The sequence below is a fragment of the Anoplopoma fimbria genome, chromosome 18, assembly GCF_027596085.1.
Source record: "Anoplopoma fimbria isolate UVic2021 breed Golden Eagle Sablefish chromosome 18, Afim_UVic_2022, whole genome shotgun sequence".
Lineage (NCBI taxonomy): Eukaryota > Metazoa > Chordata > Actinopteri > Perciformes > Anoplopomatidae > Anoplopoma > Anoplopoma fimbria.
Window position 1 is genome coordinate 5373422 of NC_072466.1, and position 22236 is coordinate 5395657.

Genomic DNA, 22236 nt, shown 5'->3' on the forward strand with positions numbered 1-22236 from the left:
GTCTGTGTGCGGCAGTGAATCACAGCCCAGCTCCACAGCCTCACTGAGTGGCACTACAACAAATTGCAGTAAGTGCATTTCCATTGACACAGAAAGACAAACGAAGACAGGGTTTGGGTCTGCAGCAAATGGAAGAAAAAAATAAAAAATCTGTTATATAACCAAAACATCCTTTAAACAAGGGCACATTCCTCATCTCCCCCCCGTGTTTCTCCTGTGAAACAGCTGCCCAGCCAACATGAGGAGACAGGGAGCGGGAAAAAAAAAGGTCCTGTGTGATATTCCCTGAGCAGCGCTCGCCATGCTAAGTGTAGCAGCGAGGGTGGCGAGGGCTCCGAGTTGCTGTAAGCCACGATGCACTGGTTGATATGTAATCCATCATCAGTCACTGGTGGCTACTTAGACAGTAATGTGCAGAAAAACAACATTCAGGAGCATGGAGGCCTTTTCCCCACAGCCCGTGTAGACCCCCATCAACAGGGAGGAGGACAGAACAAAGACATGGATATACGCGGGGGATGTATGCATGTGTGTTTTTAAAGCATGTGTGCAAGGCTGAGGTGAATTTGTGTGCATGTGTGCACCTGCATTTCTGAAATACCGCCTGACTGGTTTTCAATGAACTTCACCTTCAGTCAGAATCAGTTCGATTTGTCTTCCGTGAGCTTCGGGTGAGTGCATCAAGAGAAGGACACGCAACTCCTGTGGGCAAACCCGCCAGAGTGGATTGTACTGTACGGTCTGAATGCGCACACGAAGTCTGTTTGTTGGACTGCGTTCTTTCTATATGATTAGATGTTCTTTGGTTTGTGTTGTTTATCCTTCATCCCTTTTCTCCTGGGAGCAACACAACGTTTTTCTTCATGGCTCAGTATTCAGCCCTTTGATTTACGTAAAAGGCACCAATAGAACAATATTATTATAGTCCATGTGAAAGTCCTACATTCCAAATCAAATATATCTACAGATCTATTATCAGCAAAATGTACTTGAAGTAAGGCTCGGCTATTTGGCTGAAAACTTCTATCCCGATGAAAGTCATGTCATCGGTATATGTCACGATGGAGAATGTATTCCATAACTAAATAGAATATAAATAACCACTATAAAGCATATTTTCGTGAATTAAATATGTAACAAATGAAAAGTGCTTTCTCATTTAAATAAGAAAAAATAAATCATTCAAGCTATTCATTCTGTCTGACTAACTGAGTTTGATCAGATTTTCTGAGAAATTTGAGTTGGTAGGTGCTTGTTATGATCAAAGACAAAGTTATTGTGTACCACAATAGGATTTTCACCATGACAGGCTTCCATTGAAAGAAGATAAATTATCAAAATCGTGCTAAGACTGTCCGGTCAAAGATGAAGGTGGCTTTTGGCTCCGACCGTTAACATTAAAGGACCCCGTCTGGTATACCAATGTTTTGTGGGTGTTACTTATTTTGGTGTCATCACCGTTCATATCGATATTGTGTGTTTTTGGATAAATTATTTAAAAGAAGACAAAGTTCTTCATAGATCTAGATTGTTCATTTTGCTCTCAAAGTGCACCAACATAACTTGCCGTTGTTATATTTATCTTTTAATAAGAATTCAATATTTTATGCCCTCAATGTTTTAAAGCAAATTTATTTAGTTACTTTCCACCACGTCTGACGACCGGTGTTATACTCCTTGATGCATCCAACTTATTACTGTCAAATGCTGGATTAACATGTGACATACCTGCACTCCATTCAGAAACATGTCACGTTTTATAAACACAACAGCCTTCAGCAGCTGCATCGGGGAGTATGAAGGAAACTAAAGGCATTGTTTTGATACGGAAGCATTCTTGTGGGAGAATAACCCTTGGATAATTACATGCTTCAATATGAAGCCTTGATAGAGGAAATAACATTCATTAGGAAGTCAAACTGATATATATACGGAATATGAAATGGTAACCCTGATTCCACTGATTTATAATGAATCGTGAATAATAATGTAAGCCCTCCTTCCATCACGCTACAGTCGCTGCAATCAAACAATGAACTTAAGCACCATCTGCATTACCATATTCTTATTAAAACTTAGGGATAATTTATGAACTTAAATATACAAATAATGATAATCAATGTAGACTCTTCAGCGAGCAGAGAGGCCTGGTGCGCCGCTAATAGGTTTAGCTCAGTCATTGACCAAGTTATGAATTATTCTGTCTAAGCCGTGTGCAGTCTGCTGTTTACAACCCGCATCCGCGCTGACCTTTTTCCTGGTGTGGATTTGATGCGGCTGATCAATTCAATATTGTTCCATAAAAAAAGGTTATTAAAATTTCATCCCCAAATGCGGTGTGTGAGCCCCGCTGTAATGCAAACGATTAATTTGCTGGCGTTAGGCTAATGTGAATCGCTCTAATGTGATTCACTTTAGAGTGGGCCTCAGGGGCCGGCATCGCAGGGCCCTTCTCGATGCAGAAAGGAAAATTAATTAAAAACAATAATCGTGTAATTCTGCTCATTACTTCTGCCCAAGACAGTAGCTCTTTATCCCGGTGTGTCTTTTTTTGATGGATGTCAGATAGCAGAGTCGCTCGCTCGGGGGGGGGGGACAAATCGCACGGTTGCATCAGGCAGGTGTCATGGACGATGTGAGGAGGAACAGAAGGGATAAAAAGAATGTGCATCTGGGGTGAAGTAGAGCTTGATAACTCTGACTCTGACACACAGTGGTATCTAGGACAGGAGACCACTCTATACCTCCTTCCTCCCTCTATTTCTCTCTCTTTCTTCACTCCCTCTCTCAAGCCCCTGGACCCTGCCAGCTGACTAAGAACATTAGGGTGTCACAGCTTGGGATTTGGCGGTTTGCGATTCTATTAGAGCGACGCCTCTGAAAGGCAGACGTCTTACGTTCCCTCTACCTCTCCTCCTGGTGTCGCCTGCGCCAGCCAACAGATGCAGGTTTTTACATATCAAAGCTGTTGACTTGCCAGAGTCGTTCCTTCACGCCTCTAATGCTCTTTGCTTCAGAGGACTGTACCTCGGTCCCCTTGATCAAGTTACTAAACGCGGCTTTGCGCATGGCTCACCACCAAAGGCGGGCGGCTCACGCTGGGGCCTGGAAATGCAGGCGAGAAAAAGCATCTCAGAGGGATTGGCTTGTGCTTACACACCGTGAGACAGGCCAAGAGAAGGAAGGGGGAGGGGGCATACCGACAGGCGTACCGAGCAAACAACAAAAGCAAGGGGCCGCATTGTGTTAATAAAAGTAAATTCTCGAGCTGAGAAGGACGAGCAAAGGTTCATGTATTTGGCAAACGCAACAGAGCCAACAGTTAATGTTTACACGCGGTGGACACTTTCTTTCCCCCTGATACACTCAAATTGTGTCAAAGCAATCCAACACCTCGAGTACAAATTGTTTGTGCTTTTTTGAACTTGGGCTTTGATGTCAACAATTAATAAAGGAACAGAACTTACTCCGAAGAGAGAACATGGCAGAATGATGGATGTATCAATACCAGAGCCCTGATAACTCTCTTTATTGAGCGTTCTTGCTTTGAAGATGGCGACTAGATGACAGTGCCGTACGACATCAAGAACTGTCGAGCAAGAGAGTTGCACGACGTGCCTTAAAATAGATCGAATAGCATGTGCCTTGGAGTCTCAGGCTACATCCACAACAATACGATTTCTTTTAAAACAGGGACACTCTATGTGCATTCAGGCGTTTTAGCACGGTTTAAGAAATGATCTCTGTCTATACTAACACGCCTGAAAAACGCATATCACATGACCAATCACGTACAGTGGGCAAACAGGAAGCATATTTTCTACTTTCCGGTTGGTTGCTAAGTTGCAGGAAATACTACAGAGGAAGAAAAGTATCAGCAGCTATCTTTCCCCACACACAAACTGTCACTCAAACAGAGTGAAACAAAACGAAAATAATTTAAACACGGTTACAAAAAAAAGGTTTGTGCAGAACAAAACATGCAAAGATAACAAAAGGAAGGTCCACCATGTTTATTTCACCCGAAACCAGCGCTCCATTTAGGGCTGATAATGTCACTGGACACGGAATAGTTGCGAAACACTCAAATAATAGTTGCCTACTGCGCATGTAGGCTGTAGCAGCATTATAAAATATAGCATTTAACTGCACAACAGCTGCTAGCATAGACAACAAGGTCATCAACCCCTGTGATTTGTTATCCATGTTGAATGAACCACTGGTAGTCAAAGTCTGACAAAGCTAGCTTTCTTCCAGAAAAGGAATGGATCAGGAAAGTACAAGTTGCGACTAATAAGACCAAATCGAGAGGACGAGGGATCGTCATCGTTTTAAAATTCTCTGTTTCCACTCCTCCATACCAAAATGCAATCCTGGATTTTCGAACCAAAACAGGGCCAGCAGGGTTTTTTTTAAATACTTTCTAAAACGCCAGACTAGTGTGGACGCTAGGTGTAAATGTAGCAAAAGTTGTGCTTTTTAAAACATTATGCGTCATACGTGTAGATGTTGCCTCAGCCTCCGTGGCCCCTGAGGGCTGTGCTCTCCATCTGAGAGTGTCACTGAAAACAGTCACTCCTTCTATGTGACCCCCGTCCACTGGGGGGAAAGCAGCAGCCGTATGTGTTAGGAGATAACCTTCTCTGGTTGGTTGTCAGAGGGGAAACATCTTGCCGGAGAGCGTCCGTGATAATGACCTCCACTCTATGACATTCAAAGGTTGTGTATCTTTGTGGGAGTAACATCTTTGCTTCTAGAAGCTACAGTTAAACCCTCTGAGACCTGCGGATTGCCAGATCATTGCAGGCTCGCTTTTAAAGCTAGAGAGAAGATATTGGCATCATTTGAAAATATACAACCTATCGCATCCATTGGTTACATGTTGTGCTAGCTTGTCAGAAAGGGAGCTTAATAACGCTCCAAAGTTAGGCTGAATTTCCAAGAGGGAAAAACTGGTGTGACCATTTTTCAAAGGGGTCTCTTGACATCTCACATCAAGATATATATTAATCAAAATGTGTTCTTTGGGGGCTGTTCCCAAGCAAATTTGTTGTATTTAAATATATCTTCATTCTGGAGTTCCTAAATAGTGATTGAATTGCATAAATTGGGTATGACACATTCAATGAGCTTAATTGTACATGTGTGATGATGTCAGTCCTGATATTAGCTATTTCATTGTAGTGAGACATTTCAGTGATAATCACAGCTTCATGAAACTTTACAGCCACAAACTAAAGACCTGGGGCATTCAGAAGATGTATAGCTTTGAGAATAAGTTTTTTTTTGTTGAGAATAAGTAATAAAAGAAGTGCTCAATATACTGTACAATCGTAACAACTTATGAGACATAATAGAACGTTGGGAGTGGCATCATTCAGCTTTAACTATATTATCTTGGATTGAACTGGGCCATAAACATATGGAATGTATATTTTTAGTATTCATTGTACATTCAGTGGGTAGACCACCTGGATTTATACTCTGAAGGTCCTTTTTTTGTGTTCAACAAGCACTGTATACACATTTATGATCATTGTGGTAGCAGAAACTTTGTTTCTGTACTTAGCTGTTTGCGTCTTCTGTACTAGAGCACAGGGTCTGTCTTTTATGAAGTGCATATTAGCAGAAGGAAAACAACAGCATCCATTCTCAGAACACTTTGAAGGAGAAGTAACATGTAAACAAGAAACAAACGTTTAGCTCTTGACTATATCCTGTTATTTCCTCTTTTAACTTCCTTTCTACAGTGGAAGTGGAAATGTATTGCGCCTCCATTTTATGAAATATCTTTCCGCTTTAATAGTATAACGTACAGCGTGAAGGTCTGCCAGAGCTCAAAGAAAATAAGAGACTTTCTTCTTCAGCAGTCGGACAAACTGCTATTTACATAGCATCACTAATCAGATCAGTTCTCCTCCCACACAGCACTGGGATCAGCTGGTCTGGTTCCTGTTATAATAGTGATGGACATGGGGAGTCAGAATGTGTTGGTATTTGAGTTTTGTCTGAGTGTGGCCATTCAAAACCTCTGTTAATACAATATTTCATCATCGATAACACAGTGGTAACGTATTTGGCTACACAAGTAGATGTATTTCAGTTTCACATGACGTGCTTATCATTGTTTTTCAAGATACTTGTTCTAATCTATATTATCAGTAAAATATATATCATATTACATAGTAAAAAACTTGAAAATGGTTCGACTATTGTTTTTAAATAATGCTAATAATGTTAAAAGTTTAATAACCTGCATGTTCATATTAATATGTAGAAAAACGTCACCATAAAACAAGCTACTGCGACACACAATAAGCTACTTAAACCAGAACATATCATGTGGAGATGTGTTCCTGGCTTTGAGAAATCTATAATAGGAGGTTTAAATTGTATTTGCTATATATTTGCTAAATATTTGCTAAATATTTGCTAAGCAATCGGACGTTAAAAGACAAAACTGGAAATGGAAGAAACAAAAAAAATTGGCAGTCCCACATACTGTAAGGTCAATAGTGAAATGCATAATATCATATTTAAGTCAACTGTCAATAAATATAATCATTTTTGTACATTAAAATAAAAGTTATGTTTCGCAGATGTTTTCTTATTCCATGTCTCTTACCATCAAGTCTTACAAACTATATTTTTTTAAATGTCTTGAATTTTTTTTTTGTATATTTTTCATTAGATATTTAATATGATCTAATCTTCAATGAGAACTCTACTAATTCTGAATAAGCTCTTTTATTTTGGGGCTGTTTCATCTTTTTACTTGTCACTGATTTTTAGATCAATGTGCAGCATGCTGCGTTTATTCAAATGCAGGCGGGGTAAAAAAGAAAGAATTTGATATGCTCATAATTACGTAATTAGTAATTGTAGCTGTAGTCCAAAAAGCTTCTGGACAGTTAGTGCTTATTGTCTCGGATACAGAATACCGTATGTGTCCCTGCTGCTTTCAGCGCGGTAGGCAAGATCACGGTGACCTTTTGCTGCTGGTGGCAGTAAGCTGAGGGATCAGAGGGGAAAGCATCTTCATCCATTCTTTCACTCCTATTAAACAACTGAGGCAGGGTTGGCACAGTATGTAGATGTGTGTTAGTTTGGCATACTGACTTCTGTACAGGTTGTAGATTTCTTTTTAATAAGACATGGTGTTTAAAAGTAGGACATAGAGAAATGTTACAGCGTAAGGATGCAGTGTGAACATACAGCAGCGTTTGAAATAATAAAAGCTGTAAACACCAATCTTCTTTTAATTTTGAAATCAACAATTTGTCTCTATTACGCCACACCCTCTTTGCTTGAGCCAGCAGATGCACCGAGTGTTGCTAATTAATGAAGGGCTTCTCAGAGTCCACATCCTCCGCTTACTTTTTGCTGTCGGCAGTGGTGCGTAGCAAAGCCACCAACCTTTGATATGGGCTGTCATCGCTGGATAATCATAATCAATTCAGCCCAAAATAAAACACAGTCTTCTTCAAAGCAGCTAAGCTTAAATGTGAACGCTGCAGCAAAGAGTGCAAAAAAATAACTCTTGAAAAAAAAAAACGAGGGCAGAATTATGCACTAATCCTCGTTGAAAAAAAAAAAGAACAGAACGGGGGGCTGCTCTTGTTCCTCTTCAATCAAAAATATTGGTAGTTGGTATGTCAAGTGTTTTATTATTCACACTTTAAAAAAGTTGTTGAATATTTTTTGTCAGTCTTATGTTTGGTTCAACTGAGGAGGACATTTAAAAACATGGCAATCAGCATAGAGCATGTCCAATTTCCATTCGTATCAGAGTAGTTTAAGAGTGACATACTGGTGCACAGGTTCCTTCTGAGTTAGTTGAGATGGGAGAATGTTTGGATTAACTAAGTAGGCCATGAGGAAAACAATAGGATTGCGGCTATGACACTCAGCCTTTCCTATAATCACTTGGCAGAGAATGATAGCACCCCACATGGATCGCTTTAATTTCCTTCCTATCCATCTTCGGTTCTTTTCTTTTCTTTTCTTTTTTGCGTTGGAGAGGAACATCCCCAGCCTCTCGAATGAGTGAAAACCGCTTTGAATCCCTGACGTTCATTTCGAAAATTTTCCCATTCAAATCTCCATAAATGAATGCTAGGGGGAATAAATTAGCCGCTCGCTAATTAGCCGTTAAGAGCCATCTTTGAATGTGACATCTTAAGGAAGGGAAGGGAGTTTAACAATGAGCGGCGGTGGCGGGGGGTCTCGGATCCTGGGGGCATGGCACTCAGTCTTTGGGTCTTCTTTTCTGTTCACACTCACACACACTCACGCTATAATAAGCGTGGACATCAGTAACTACAGCTTTGAGCCTCTTATAATACTTGTTCTGCACAGTCCACACCCAGCAGATAAACTTATCTCCTTAGTGTAATAGGTGGAGTCAGAGCTGCTTCCTCTCAGACCTGACTGGAGGCACCGGGGGACTGGACTCACTTTTTACAGCCTTCAGAAGGAAATTGGATGGGCGTGGAAGGAAAGAAATGTTTAATTTTGGTCACACTGGACCAGAACACAAAGACTAATTACACTGCTTACATAAGAAAATACATCACATAGACATTTGACGCACAACACTTAAATAAATAAAACATACTATATCACTGCCACAACACTGCAACATGCATATAGACACATAGACAGCAACACCCACAGTCGGTCTACTCACATTGTACGATCAGCTCCACCACGGCCTCCCGGGGCTTCACGTTGAACCCGTTATACTGGCTGGTCTGGCAGCGGTACGAGCCCGTCATCTCCCTGGAGACATTAACAATACGAAGCACACCGTCGTAGCTCTCCATCTGCATGCTGCCGTCCGGCATGGGCGCCTCTTTATCGGCCCGCGACCACAGGATGATGGGCTTGGGCTTCCCTGAAACAAGGCACTCCAGCTCCACTGTGTCACCCTCGCGGGCCACCAGAGGGGACTTGCCCCGGGGGACTGTCAGGTTTGGGGGAACTAAGAAAGAGAAAAACAGAGGAGGGACTGATATGGGGCTCTAGAAAGTCAGCAGGCGGGGTAAGAGGAAATGGTCGACTCGAGGGGGGGAGAGTGGCGTGGGAGGTATGGATGGGGGGGGGCGAATGAGCATCCAAGTTGCAATGGCAATGAAGCTGAGTCTCAGCCACATACACAGCTTGAATGGAAAGGACCATGCAGATATTAGCAGCAGCAATGGCTAACGGCTGGGACGATCTGAGCGTGTGCCCTAAGAAGAACCGTCATGGAGGGCAGCAGTGAGGGAGTGCAATCAAGCGATGGCAAACAATGAACAATGCGATGACGAGCTGACAAGCAAATGCACGATGTGACCCAGACGGTCAAAGAAAAAGATCAGTAACAAGGAGGCCACAGGAACTAAACTCAGGATCTAAACGAGGAACTTAAGTCCCTGTTTGCTTTTCCACTGCATCCAAAATCTGTTTTTAGGGATAACATGCTCTATAAAGGAGGCCACAGGAACTAAACTTAAGATATAAACGAGGAACTTAAAGGCCCCTGTGTGCATCCCCCTTTCCATTTTCCACTGCATGAAAAACTGGTAAAAATCGAGTCAGATAATTGAAACACAAGGAAATACAGTAGAGCTGAGTCATTTGACTTTATCCATAAAGAAACCAAGGGGGGCTTTCAAAGAAGTAAAACTAATCAACATGTTATAGGTCTTTGGACACCCCAGGTGAATAGAGTTAAACTTCCCCAGTGATTACTTAGATCCATTTTTTGTATTAAAGTGTGAAAATGCAAATTAGGCATACTCTTAAATATGTGCTTATCAGCATTGATTTCCAGAACAGAAATGCAAACATTGGAGAAAGAGAGGTTAAAAATTCTTGTCACCTTTTGTTGGCATTTTTAGTGTCAAAGGTTTTTACAGAGGGACTTTGGGATATCTCTTTTTATTACTTCATAAATCAGAAAATACTTTTAACAGCCATAAAAAAAAGATCAGCAATGTTTTTAGGGATAAATGTTAAAAAATGTTCTACAAATCAGGATATGAATGATATACACCAAAGTGCTATTGAAGAGTAGATTTCCAAATTGACCAGTGCATTGACCAGTGCATTGACCAGTGCATTGACCAGTGCATTGACCAGTGCATTGAGCAGTGCATTGACCAGTGCATTGACCAGTACACGACAAACTATGTTATTTTCTTGCTTGCCCTAATCCATAATCTTGGTCCGACTCAGTGATTTCTGCAGTCTCCTCTGGTTGCTTGGCAACCTCAGGGTGACCACAACACTCAAGGTAGTCACTGACTCTTGCAAAGATTATGGATAAAACCAGAGACATATAACATGTTTATAATATTGTTCTACCTTTGAACAGAACCAGTCTAGCTGTTTCCCCCTTTGTTCCAGTCAGTGTGTTAAAACAACTGTCTCCTGTTTCACTTCTGTGATTAACTTGATATCTTAACTTGGGCCTCTGCTTCTTCTCTCTCATAAACTCTTGCTTTCAGCTCGTTTGCACTCGCTCTCCCTTTGTATTACTCTATTTAGACTTGATGGAAACCCGGCAACCTAACTTTGTCTTTAGCGTCAATAAATCGTACAAGAAATGACCCTCGCCTCGCCTCGAGTTTTATGTCCGACCAATCAGCGACGTTCAGCACTACAAACTCTGACCCGAGTCACAACAGGCACTGTTTTGCCACCAGAAACTATAACAAAGGGACTAAACGAATGGTTCCTTTGGTCAAAATGGAAGCAAGGTTTCTTTAAAATAGTTCCCAGGCCTCCTGAAAAGATCCTGCAGTGAAAAATCACTAAAAAAAAGAAGCTCACATAATCCACCTAATAATCTGACTATAATCACATTCTATCTCCTCTACATCTGCCTAAGAAACACATTAGCCTTCTAAGATACTATCATCATCAACGTCAGCATTGCCTTCACAATCATCAGCAGCACAATATTATCATCATCATCCTTGTCACATTTTCATCATAATGTCCATCATCATATTCTCATCGCAGCCCTATTTTCAGGATGGATTCCACCACATCCATTACAACATTCATAACTCTGATCACCATCGATCGCCGCAGCGTTTTTTTTTACTTCTCTGCCGGCCTCCTCGTGCAGCACACAGCTACCCGACTCTCAGCACAGCGTATTCCACAGCGTATTCCACAGCGTATTCCACAGCATTTACAACAGTAACACTCCCATCGGTGATATAGCTTTACTGCCTGGCCATGTTACAAAATATGACCCAATAAATATCTTGCCTTTGTTTAACGGACACTAAGAGCCTTGGCTGAAGGTGATCGATGAATAATAAAAGAAGTGGAAAAAGTGCCGAATTGCTGGACACATTTGTAGGTTTCCTTTAGTGTGTGTGTGTGTGTGTGTGTGTGTGTGTGTGTGTGTGTGTGTGTGTGTGTGTGTGTGTGTGTGTGTGTGTGTGTGTGTGTGTATGTTTGTGTGTTCTAAGTTTGCAAAAGCAGGAAAACTACCAGGTTGGATCATGCAGTCTGGTTCCTCATCAAGAATGCTGGCCAAGTAAATTTGTTTAATTAGCAAACCTGGCAAATTGCACTGGGCTCCTAGCGCGCTCTGTGTGTGTGTGTGTGTGTGTGTGTGTGTGTGTGTGTGTGTGTGTGTGTGTGTGTGTGTGTGTGTGTGTGTGTGCGTATGTCAGTGTTCATGTATTTTTGTGTGAGTCCAAACCATCAGCACATTCCAAGACTATTTTGTAGCTCTGCGCCCAAAAATAGTTTACAGCCAGCGAGTCGAGGAGTGAAAATCTTCCCAGCAGTGATGAAACCCTTGTCATGCTTCCCCTGATGATTTTTGGAATCACTGTCATTCTGCCCAAACAATGCTGCAGCTGGAAGGAAGTCAAGTCACAGTGAAGTTTCATAGTGATGAAATCGCTAGCAATCTGCAGAAAAACGATGCAGAGTCCAGCTTTATTTCTGTCGACTCCGTTTCTGTCTGGGTGAGAGGTATCAACCTCGCTGCCGTCTCAATTCAACAACTGACGGTTATTTCATTTTTTCCTTAAGGCGTGTCAAAAAGTAATAATTTGCTTAAAAGACTGGAACAACAGTACATTGTGTGAGTTGTAGATGAATCAAACTGGTAGAAACAAGGAAATGCTCACATGCAGTCCTTATCCTAAGGTTGTGCTAAAGGCCATCCTCACTTGAAAATTAAATACCAACTGTAAATGTGGCTTGTTTTGATCCCAGGTAGTCCAAAATTGTAAAAGGTATTGAATGGGGGACAACTTCACAGAATCCTCTCTTATCAAACTGTAGTTTTGGAAACATTTTTGTCCAAATTTAAAACCTGGAATAACTGATTTCTTGGCTACTTGTGGGAAAGCGAAAACAAGGTGAAAACACCTTGTAAGCTAATATCGCAAAGGTGCTAACAAACAATGGCACGTTTCCACATCCAGCAGACAAGGAACAAAAAATGTGTTTCTGGCAATCTGACGAATATCAGTCCAAAATGCATTCCCCTTTTACTGTAGCTCTGTTTGAAGCTGCTCTAGCTGCTAGAGGCTCCATTATGCTCCCCAGCTAGTTGTTAACTTTGTCCATCTGCCGTTAAATGCTGGGCGGAGAGGGGTCAATCAAAGTCTTTTCACTAAAACAGCTGCCTGCTGCTTTAGAACAAATAATAACAGTGTACCATAACAGTAGAGATGTGGGCAGCAAAACCAGAACAATGAGATAAAGGGCGCTAAAACATACACATGTAGTCATTTGATTCATTGTTAATATGAAAATATTGATTATAGTAGCTCTTAACTAATTCTACTGATAATGGGAAACACTGTACTGATTAATCCCCGTAGCCATTGCAACCCACACGTAAAGCTGCTATCAGCTAGTCCAACATTTATGTATAACTTTTCTGGTAAGTATTATTTAAACGCGTTGTTGTCATGAGAATAGGATAATGAACACTGGTCATTCACAGCTAAATCTTGACAATGCTTTTTGGCACCAAAGGAGCAGCAAAAATGATTTCAGCAGAGACAATGACAGCAGACATACATTTCACTCACATTTGCTGATTTGTATTCACACAATGTTTCTACTGAGGCAGCCAGGTGTCAAGAGCTGACATATTTCTTTCCACAGCATATTTTTCTCCACTTTTTCCCGAACGTTTCCTTGAGTCCAAACAGTGGAATGGTGAATCGACAAGCAAACGAAATGGGAAAGGAGCAGCGAACAACCATTAGCGAGTGGAGGAGAGGTGTGTTTTTTTTTCTTCCACGGAGTTGCCATCATTACACCTGGCCTCTCCACAGCCCAGATTAGGGAGGCAATTACAGTTGTCTGCCTATTGGGTTTGGCAGCACAAACACTGGCCATCAGCTGCCATTGTCTCTCCCTGCCGCCATCGTGGAAACGCAAACAACCACACACACACACACACACATGCACGCTGACACTCGCTCATCTCTCTCTCTCTCTCTCTTTTGCTCACTCTATACCTCATTCTTTCTTCCTGCTCTCTCATTCCAAGTGAACACCCTGCCTCTGTGTGTGAGACTGACCACTGAGATGCTCGGTGTGGCATTGAGCCCGCTACTGGTCTTCACTGTGCTCTCATTGTGCCAAACGCATCCAAATGCCAGTGATGCCTGCAGGGCATGCCCGCTGTGTGCGTATGCTGGTATAGTGTGCGCTTATGTGTGTTTTTTTTTTAAGTCTCTGCTTGTGTATGTGTGTAGCGGAGTGTTGCTGCTCTCGCCCACGGGTGACCCCATGCTGCGATCCTTCCTCAGTTCCTCAATGGGATGCATTTCATTGTTGTTGTTGTTGTCGGATAACACGGTGTGTCTACGTGTGTGTGCTTTGTGGGACTAAATTGGGACTGGAACCTTCTTGTCTGGCCTCAGTGGCGCTGCACATCTCTAGGGTCTCAGTTGGAATGATCCTCCAAGTGCAGGACTGATTGCTGCAGCCTCTCAGCAGGATCCAGCAGAGCAGACACAGTGCAATGTGAGCCGACTGCGAAAAAAACGTGAAAATATATCTGCCACTTTGCATTTTCCTACAGCGGCGGGGAGCCAGAGTGGTGCATACGGACGTCTTCGAGAGTAAACAACATTCCTGTTGCCCCCTTTTTTGTTTTCTGGGTAAGTGCGGTGACATCACTCCCTGTCACCATGGCAACGTAGCGCTCTCTACAACTGCAAGTCCTGCGGAGTGTGTGTCTGTATGTGAGAGAGTGTGTCTTTAGACAGCTCGGGGCCAATGAGTTGGTCACAATGTGACAGGACTCTCTGCTCCTCTGAGTGCTGGACCTCTGGGGACAGAGGAAGGAGTCCCAAAGGTCCACTCAGGACACGTTAGTGAATCTGTGTGTGTGTGGCAGAGCTGCATGGAGTCGCTGAAGTGTAATAAATATCCACAGATGTGTTCAAATTGGTTAAGCGGATTGATAGACTGCAGTGACACACAGCTGACCAAACACACGACTGTGTGTGTGTTTTTGAGCTCTATGCCGTCCCCCCTGATATCTTACAACCAACCCTGCGATCAATCACACAAAGCCCGCATGGATTCATGTGGCTGAGATTGTAGAGCAGTAGGCTTTCAACACCAAAGCTCCTGTACCACCACTTTCACTGGAGAGAGAAACTCCCTGGCAGGACCAGAGTTTATGTACATTGCTAAAGGGGCATCGGCAGTAATTAATGAGGTCGTGGAGAAGGTGTTCTATGCATGTCTCCCTCAGGTTTTTCCCAGCTGGACAGGGAGCAGATATCCCAGATGGCCTTCTACATAAAGCATGACTTTAGGTGGTGCAGTTGGGGCTTAACACAGGCAAACTGGGCCCAACGTGCCAAGTTATCTAGTCTTGTTCACATATTTTATGGACTTAATTGAAAGCTGGTGACAGAAGACTGTACCTATAACTGCCACCACTACTCTCCTGCCATAAATGTATATATTTGTGTTTATAGACAACTTTTTTTTCACCCCACACTGTTCTCGGGCAACATCACAGATGTGCAGACATATGCTGCCAGGTGGTTATATGTCCATCCTTGTAGAAGTGGCATGACCATGGCATCTAGGGTTGTCAAATGGGAGATTACTAAGGACAGCATCCCAGCTTTGAGACAGCTGTTAGGTCCCTTCATCCCAGTTCACAGCTCACTGGGCCGGTTTTTGGACCCCTACTGGCTTGTTGATACAATGCTGGGATCTGCTGCTCTCAGATGTCGTTATTTAAGCCCAGTTCACAATTACTTTTTTCAATTTCAGGTTTTTAGGTTTGATTGTACTCATACAGTACTTAGGCTTTCATTCATTTCAATGAATGGACCTGACCATCTTTTCAATGTAGGTTTTTTTTATTTGTTGCATTCCCTCTGTGTTTCAGTCTTATTATTACAGACTTATATGCCACCTTCGCTACCCTACACAACAACTTTCCAATCCTAGTTTAGGTATCACAACTAGACACAAGAGCAGTAACTAAAGGGGCGGGGTTTAGCCAATGGTCAATAGAAAACAAGATGAACTCTTAGCACTTGTTTGACCGATTTGAAATGGATCTTTACTTGATGGAACTTTCAACCAAGCAAAAAGCAGACATTATTTTACAGGATATTACAATATATTTCAGTGTTTTTACAGATGCTTGTTGGACCAGCTGCATTTCCTAATAATAATATTAATAATAGAAAAAATACAAATCAGTGAATAATAATAATAAAGCAATGAAAGAAAATAGACATTTTTCCAACATCAACAAAAGACCAACATTCTATAAAAATGCCTAAACAAATGCAACCTTTACTCTACGCTGTTGTAAGCCTGCAAATTTCCCCGCTGCGGGACTAATAAAGGATTATCTTATCTTATCTTATCTTATCAAACAAGTTGTTTCCATCCACAGTGAACATACAGCAGTTTAACCTTTGACACCCTGTAGGTGAATCAGGATGCAGACCAGGTTTCTCTTTATCGGGGTCAATGGATTTGCTGCTGAAACAGGCACATCAGTGCGGTCAGCAGCCAGCAGTCTGCCCCTATTAGAGTCACATGTGGCTCGGTCACTCGGATGATGGCAGCTCATGACGAATCAGAGTCAAACAGACAACCGGACGGTTAAAAGGAGGATAGACAGAGATGCACAGGGCCTGCAGCGAGCTTTCAATGACTCAAACTAGTTTCGGAGAAAAAGAAAAGAACCGTGCTTTGTACTTTGTGCTTATTAAACCAGCTCATTTTTTAATCAACTGAGCACTTAATTGATTTGCTTAATTCATTAACTGCAGTGATTCTTTAGATTGACGGAAACCCTGGGTGATGCCAGAGTTTCAGGTGTGAGCGGGATGCTAATTGGGGGACTCATCAAGGAAGGATTTATTTAGCTCCACAAGAGGAGAGAGGTGACTTTCATCCCACTACTCACTTTGTGATTATCAATCAGACCGAGGACGAGCTACTGCGGTGTGCTGATGCTTTGATGTATAAACAGAGGCTATTTTTTGCCGCAGTAGTTAATGTAGTTTTCTTGAATCAAGGCTGTAGAATCCAGTGTTTATAGTAATTATAACACAGAGTGCAATAAGCAGATATCATCTTTAAATGTCAAGAATCCATCCGTAATAACTCTACATGCTATTAATATTCATCCCTAAAATGGTCCCAGTGGTAGTTCCAATCTAAAGCCAAATGCCATTTCAGAGTCAGAGCGACAGAGTGGCAATAATTGCATCTAACAATAATCCAGCAAGACGCACCCAGTAAACACACATTTAACATGCGGAGTAATGAGAGGAATAATAAGCTAGGTCCTGTTAGAAGTTTATGGGGAATGTTTTATGTTTTACACTAATGCTCGTAACTCTTTTCAGCTGTTCCTGTGTCTTGCGGTTCTTAATCCTGACAGTATCCAAAGGGGAGGTCTGTGTCCTCGATTCCAGACCACGCTCATAAATAAGTATTAGCCTTGCACTCTCCGGGAGCCCTGATGGGAAAAGAAGTTGCTTATTTTGCCATGATAGTAAATATTAGCGCTGTTTGGCAAAAAGGGAGAAATCATGAAGGCTGTTGAAATCTGTATTCATCAAAAGTTGAAAGAATGAAACATAATAAATATTCTCTTTTATGAAGACGTGCCGTGGGCTGGGGCTAACTCCGGGTTTGGAATCTGGAACTGGAGCCAAAGCTGGAACAGACAGCAAGCTCCAAAGTGTTCAGACTAGAGACACGTTAGGCTCAATCGCCATCCAACCACTTTAACAGCACAAAACCCTGGCAGACCTGCAGTGTAATCTCCTATAAACACTTTTATTAAGACTTCTAATTGAGGCTCGGGTTTTCTCTCCCTTCAGGAGAACAGGCAGAGGAACAAAAACTAGGCTTATACACCCCAAAACAGGCTGCAGGCGAATGGCAAGGCGGACGCATAAGGAGCTTTAGTCAGGGGCGGAAAAAAGACAGCGTGGTTACACTGGGGCCCGTAGGGTGGAGGGGCCCCATGGAGAGAATGAGCCCGATAACAGTGAGAAGGGTGGAGATTGGGTTTATGAGATTTAGATTACCATCTCAGAAATATGCCTGTGTTCAAAGAAGAACACACATTCTATATCAAGTGGTGCCATCTTGGATTTTTGCAGTCAACATCTAGATTTATGGTAACCAGTGAACAGAAGTGACCATATTTGGCTAAGGAAGTGGTGATGTAGTGACGTTGTATATGGCTCTGGTAGTAATCACAAGGAAGCCCGCCAAAAAGCATACTCTGCTTATGTTCTATTTTAATCTAAATGGACCATAATTTACTAAATGAACATCATGTTGTATTGAATAAGACTTGAAACTAGAGATTGAGACCATAAACTCATGTTCAAAATGTTTACTGAGGTAATAAATCAAGTAAGAAGTAGGGTTTTTTTCTGATAGACTTCTATACAATATGCCTTTTTTGCAACCGGTGAAGTCGCCCCCTGATGGCCAGAGGAGAGAATGCAATTTAAGGCACTTCTGCATTGGATTCACTTTTCAGAACTGAAGGTTGCCGCCTGAAAGAGATATGCAATGATGATTACTGGATAACATGTATGTTGATGTTGTCCAAAGTTTCTAATTCATCATGTGACAAGATGATATACAATAGCTAGTATAGGCGTAAAATCTGTCACGACTGACGAGCTGATTCCTTCAAAATAAAAGTAACAGTATGTAACTAGGCACTGACATAATTATGCACACTGAAAACAACACTAAACAACAGCTCTACTGTGGCCCTCGGTTGAAGACATTTCTCTGATTCATGGCATCAATCTGACACCCATTCTTCAGGAAAACAGCCCTGTCACATTCAGGTAATGCTGTGTGAATTGTTACGGGCAGGAGCAAAATTCAATATAATATTTCCTACGACAGGAACAGCTGTATGACAATGCAACACTTTCATAATGTTTCATCCCGCACATCTGACTGGAACAATGAAAGCTTAAAAAGCAATCACGGCGAAGCCTTAAGGAAAACTTTCATTTCATATGATCACAAAAGAGTCAGTCATTTCCTCGGTTATTTCCTCAGTCAGACAGCAGCATTTCTTTATTTATTTCTTCACACATTAAAGGGTCTGTGTTAATGCATTGCCGTCGCCCAGGCACTCCAAAAGAAAAAGACTGCACTACTTAAAAAGATAATGAGGAAACAATCTTGGCAGGTGCGATTGATCCCACTGTTTTATAGTGCAGGGATTATCAAAGGATTATCTAACAATAATTATGCACCCAAGGTTGACACGCTACTTTCATGTTCACGCTGTGAGTGGCAGCGAGGTGTGTGTGCGTGCGATAGAAAAACAAGGCATCGAGTGGAGGTAAAGGTGCTGCGTGAGCGTGCAAAACGGGCCTGTCTTTGAGTGTTTGTGTGGGTAAAAGCAGAATTAAAGCTGGCTATGAACCCAATCACAAGTAAAATTATATCACACAACCCAAAAGTCACTTATCAGTACCGAACACAGCTCAGAACATTTTTAATTGAAACATATCTCCTCAGCCAGCAGCAACACCAACACATGGGAATCTCCGACATGGAAAATCTGAAAGAGCGGCATGACGGAATCGCTAATCGTGGCGCCTCTGAGGTGTGGGGTCGATCGGGTCACACCCCTCTGAGGCGTCTGTAGGCGATGAAGTAATGCCCGGTGACACCGGAGCATTACCACACATTCGCTGCACGCTGATCGACCTCACACGAGGGAGATTACAGATAAAAGACACCATTCCTGTCCCATTAAGCTTGTTATCACTCTGTCTCTCTCACCACTACGTTTCACCACTACTGCAGGGCCCCGCAGGAATTGAGTAAGCACAAAACGCATTGTTAACTGCGCTCAATGTGCTATGTCTCAATCTTCTTAAAAAGGACAGACTCTCTTTTGTTGCCTGTGAAGCTCTTCCAGGCGTCTTTTCTTTTAAAAATCTGACAAGGGAGTGGGGTTGATTGATGTTTAAAAATCTAAAACAATAGATAGAAAATGGATGTTTGACAGCAGATTCTGTCTTTTGATTATACTTTTAAAGATTGAGTGATTTCATTATAAAAGCACCCATGTATCTAAAAAAAGAGACAATGAACAGCTGCTGTAATAAAACTACTCAACATGCCACGGTTGAAACTGGAACGATGCAGCTCAGTAGACGAGGTGGACTGGTATGTTGTGTTATTCACATGCCGCATACATGTATATACAAACGTTAGTCGGAACAGTGGTGGAAGCAGCCAATTAGATGGGAAGACGATGGATGTTTAGTCTCTGATTAGTCGGACTGATGGAGTCGGCTTTGGTTCATTGTCGGTGCTGTGATACAACTGTGTGTAAAAACTAGAAAATGACAGAAGACAGTGACTATTTTTTTAGCCTGGGTCAGATTACTGACCATTTAAAGAAAAAATCCCTTTTCTTATAACCTGGTTTAATTTCACATTACTGCTAACATTCTTATCTCTTACACACACCAACTTAACATCTGGAATACTATGTATGTAGCTTTATATATATATAAATATATGTATACACTAAAGTTTTTTTAAATGTATAATCTTTTTTGAAACAAATCTCTGAGTTTACTTCATACAGACTTAAATAATACTACTCACTTACCTAGAGACCAATACCAAACAGAACATTAAAGTTATTTTAAAACTTTTTACAGTTGTAAAGGGTCATTAAATAGTTGATACTAAGTCTCTTCTTCTAGTTTGACCTACTGTGCTTAGTTGTAAAACCATTGAGTTTTACAATGCAATGGATACAGTGTGTAATTCTTAGATTTTACTTCCAAGAAAAAGTTTTGGATAGCCTGGCTGGATACAATTACAGTGAAATTATATGAAAACTGATAGGACTGATAGCAAAAACTACAAAAATAAGACTTAGATTCAGTTTCCTTTAAAAAGTCCAAAACCCAACAGTTAAAGAAACACTGCCTTAGTTTTAATTCCTTGTCATCACGGTACGTCTTCGATCTCTCATGGATCTTCAGGCATGAGTGTTTGACTGACGTAGCTGCGTGTCGAATGTGTTGGGGGAGGGGTGTAGATGCGTCTCTGACACAAAGGGGTGTGAGGCTCACCAGTTGTGGACGAGATGTTGACGTCGATGCTGATCTCAGGGATGCCCCCACCCTTCAGCGCCGCCACGCAGGTGTAGGTGCCGAAGTCGGTGAACTTGAGGTCTATGATGTCCAGGTTGGTGGTCCCGGGGGAGATGTCGGGGTCCGTCTGGGTGATGACCATCCGCTCTGAGCTCCGCAGGGCTCGGCCATTTTTCAGCCAGCTGAAAGTCAGCTCCTCTGGTGGGGTCGCCTCCACCTAGCACATACAGCAACGTCGTTATTTGTGTTGCATTGACGAGAAACGCACTTCTTTTTTTATGCATAAATGTGTGTTTACTCTACCAGTGCAACTATACCTGACAAGATATCTTGACTTCACGTCCGATCTGGATGTTGTCGTCATTGTGGTAGGGGTCCGGAGTGATCCAGAATCGACCCTTTTTCAGAGCTGTGAAGAGAGAAAATCCATTTGATTAAAACTAGATTAATATCTGCACTTGTTTCCTCAGTAAGTCTGCGACACTCTGCAGGTTACGGCTCTGCTTGTCATATTGATGCGATTTTCTGAGATGTAATCCCAAAGACAGGACTTTATGGATTTTTGAAAATAGATTTTTCTTGCTTTGCTCAATGTCCACACTCGGGCTGTAAATGTTTGTTATGCATCTCCAGTGGATATGCTGTAAACCTGACTGCGTTACTCACCTGCTCAGCACTTCACACATTGTTTAAATTCATAGATGGACTGGAATGTGATACAGCCATGATGTAGCCGATTGAAGCAAAACATATTTCTTGCTCATTTAGATTTATCACTGCAGTATAGAGGTCGTCGAGTCATAAAAGAGGTATTAAACCACAAGTGGAAGAGCAGACATGGATATATGACAACTGTAACTGTTCTTCTAAAACGACAACTACCAAGTTAAACTTCTGATGGTGCAGAAGAGTCAAACAGAGAACTTTACAGGTAAAGCAGAATCCCAGGCTTGTTTTGAGGACCAAAGCTTTGAATCAACATTAATATTGATAGCTACCGACTGAAGAATCCTGCAGCATTCAAGCAGGTTCACGCATACTCACACACACACACACACACACACACACACACACACACACACACACACACACACACACACACACACACACACACACACACACACACTGTGAAATTGGAGAGATACCTCACAGAATCTCCACCATTTCTAATCCAATTTGGTTTGCAAACTCCATTTTCAAAGCGTAGCTCCTCTGAACAGAAAAAAAAAAAAAGATGATTTCATTATAATGCATGCTGTATTGGTTCCAAAGCCCTGCGCCTACTGTTCAATTCATCTCCTCAGCAAAAAAAAAAAAGAAATAGATGTATGGAAATCACCGTAGAAATCTTTTCATCTAGCAATTCCCGAGTGACATTATCATATTCAGTTTGGTAAAGGGAAAATGAAAACAAAACCTGCATGTCAGATTTAAACACGGGAAATTGAATGTGCAAAACATTTCGATGCCTGCCGAGCCGCACATTGACGGGAGAGGCGAGTGACGCACGCCTCCTTGGCATGATCTTCCTGCTCGCGTTTGAAATCAGCGTCGACAGGCTCAGGGATCCGGTTTCTGACACGTGTCAGATACAAAT

At 41.9% G+C, this 22236-nt stretch overlaps 1 protein-coding gene across 1 annotated transcript in view; it reads right to left on the bottom strand.

The window, feature by feature from the left end:
* The window catches only part of LOC129106749 (MAM domain-containing glycosylphosphatidylinositol anchor protein 2-like), a 163741-nt gene that overhangs the window by 42725 nt on the left and 98780 nt on the right, over positions 1–22236 (bottom strand). Inside the window, exons 7-9 of the mRNA XM_054617963.1 lie at positions 20957–21048; positions 20619–20856; positions 8690–9010 (exon numbers count right to left, since the gene is read on the bottom strand). Coding sequence (XP_054473938.1) covers positions 8690–9010; positions 20619–20856; positions 20957–21048 — 651 coding nt within the window. The remainder of the gene's footprint in view (positions 1–8689; positions 9011–20618; positions 20857–20956; positions 21049–22236) is intronic.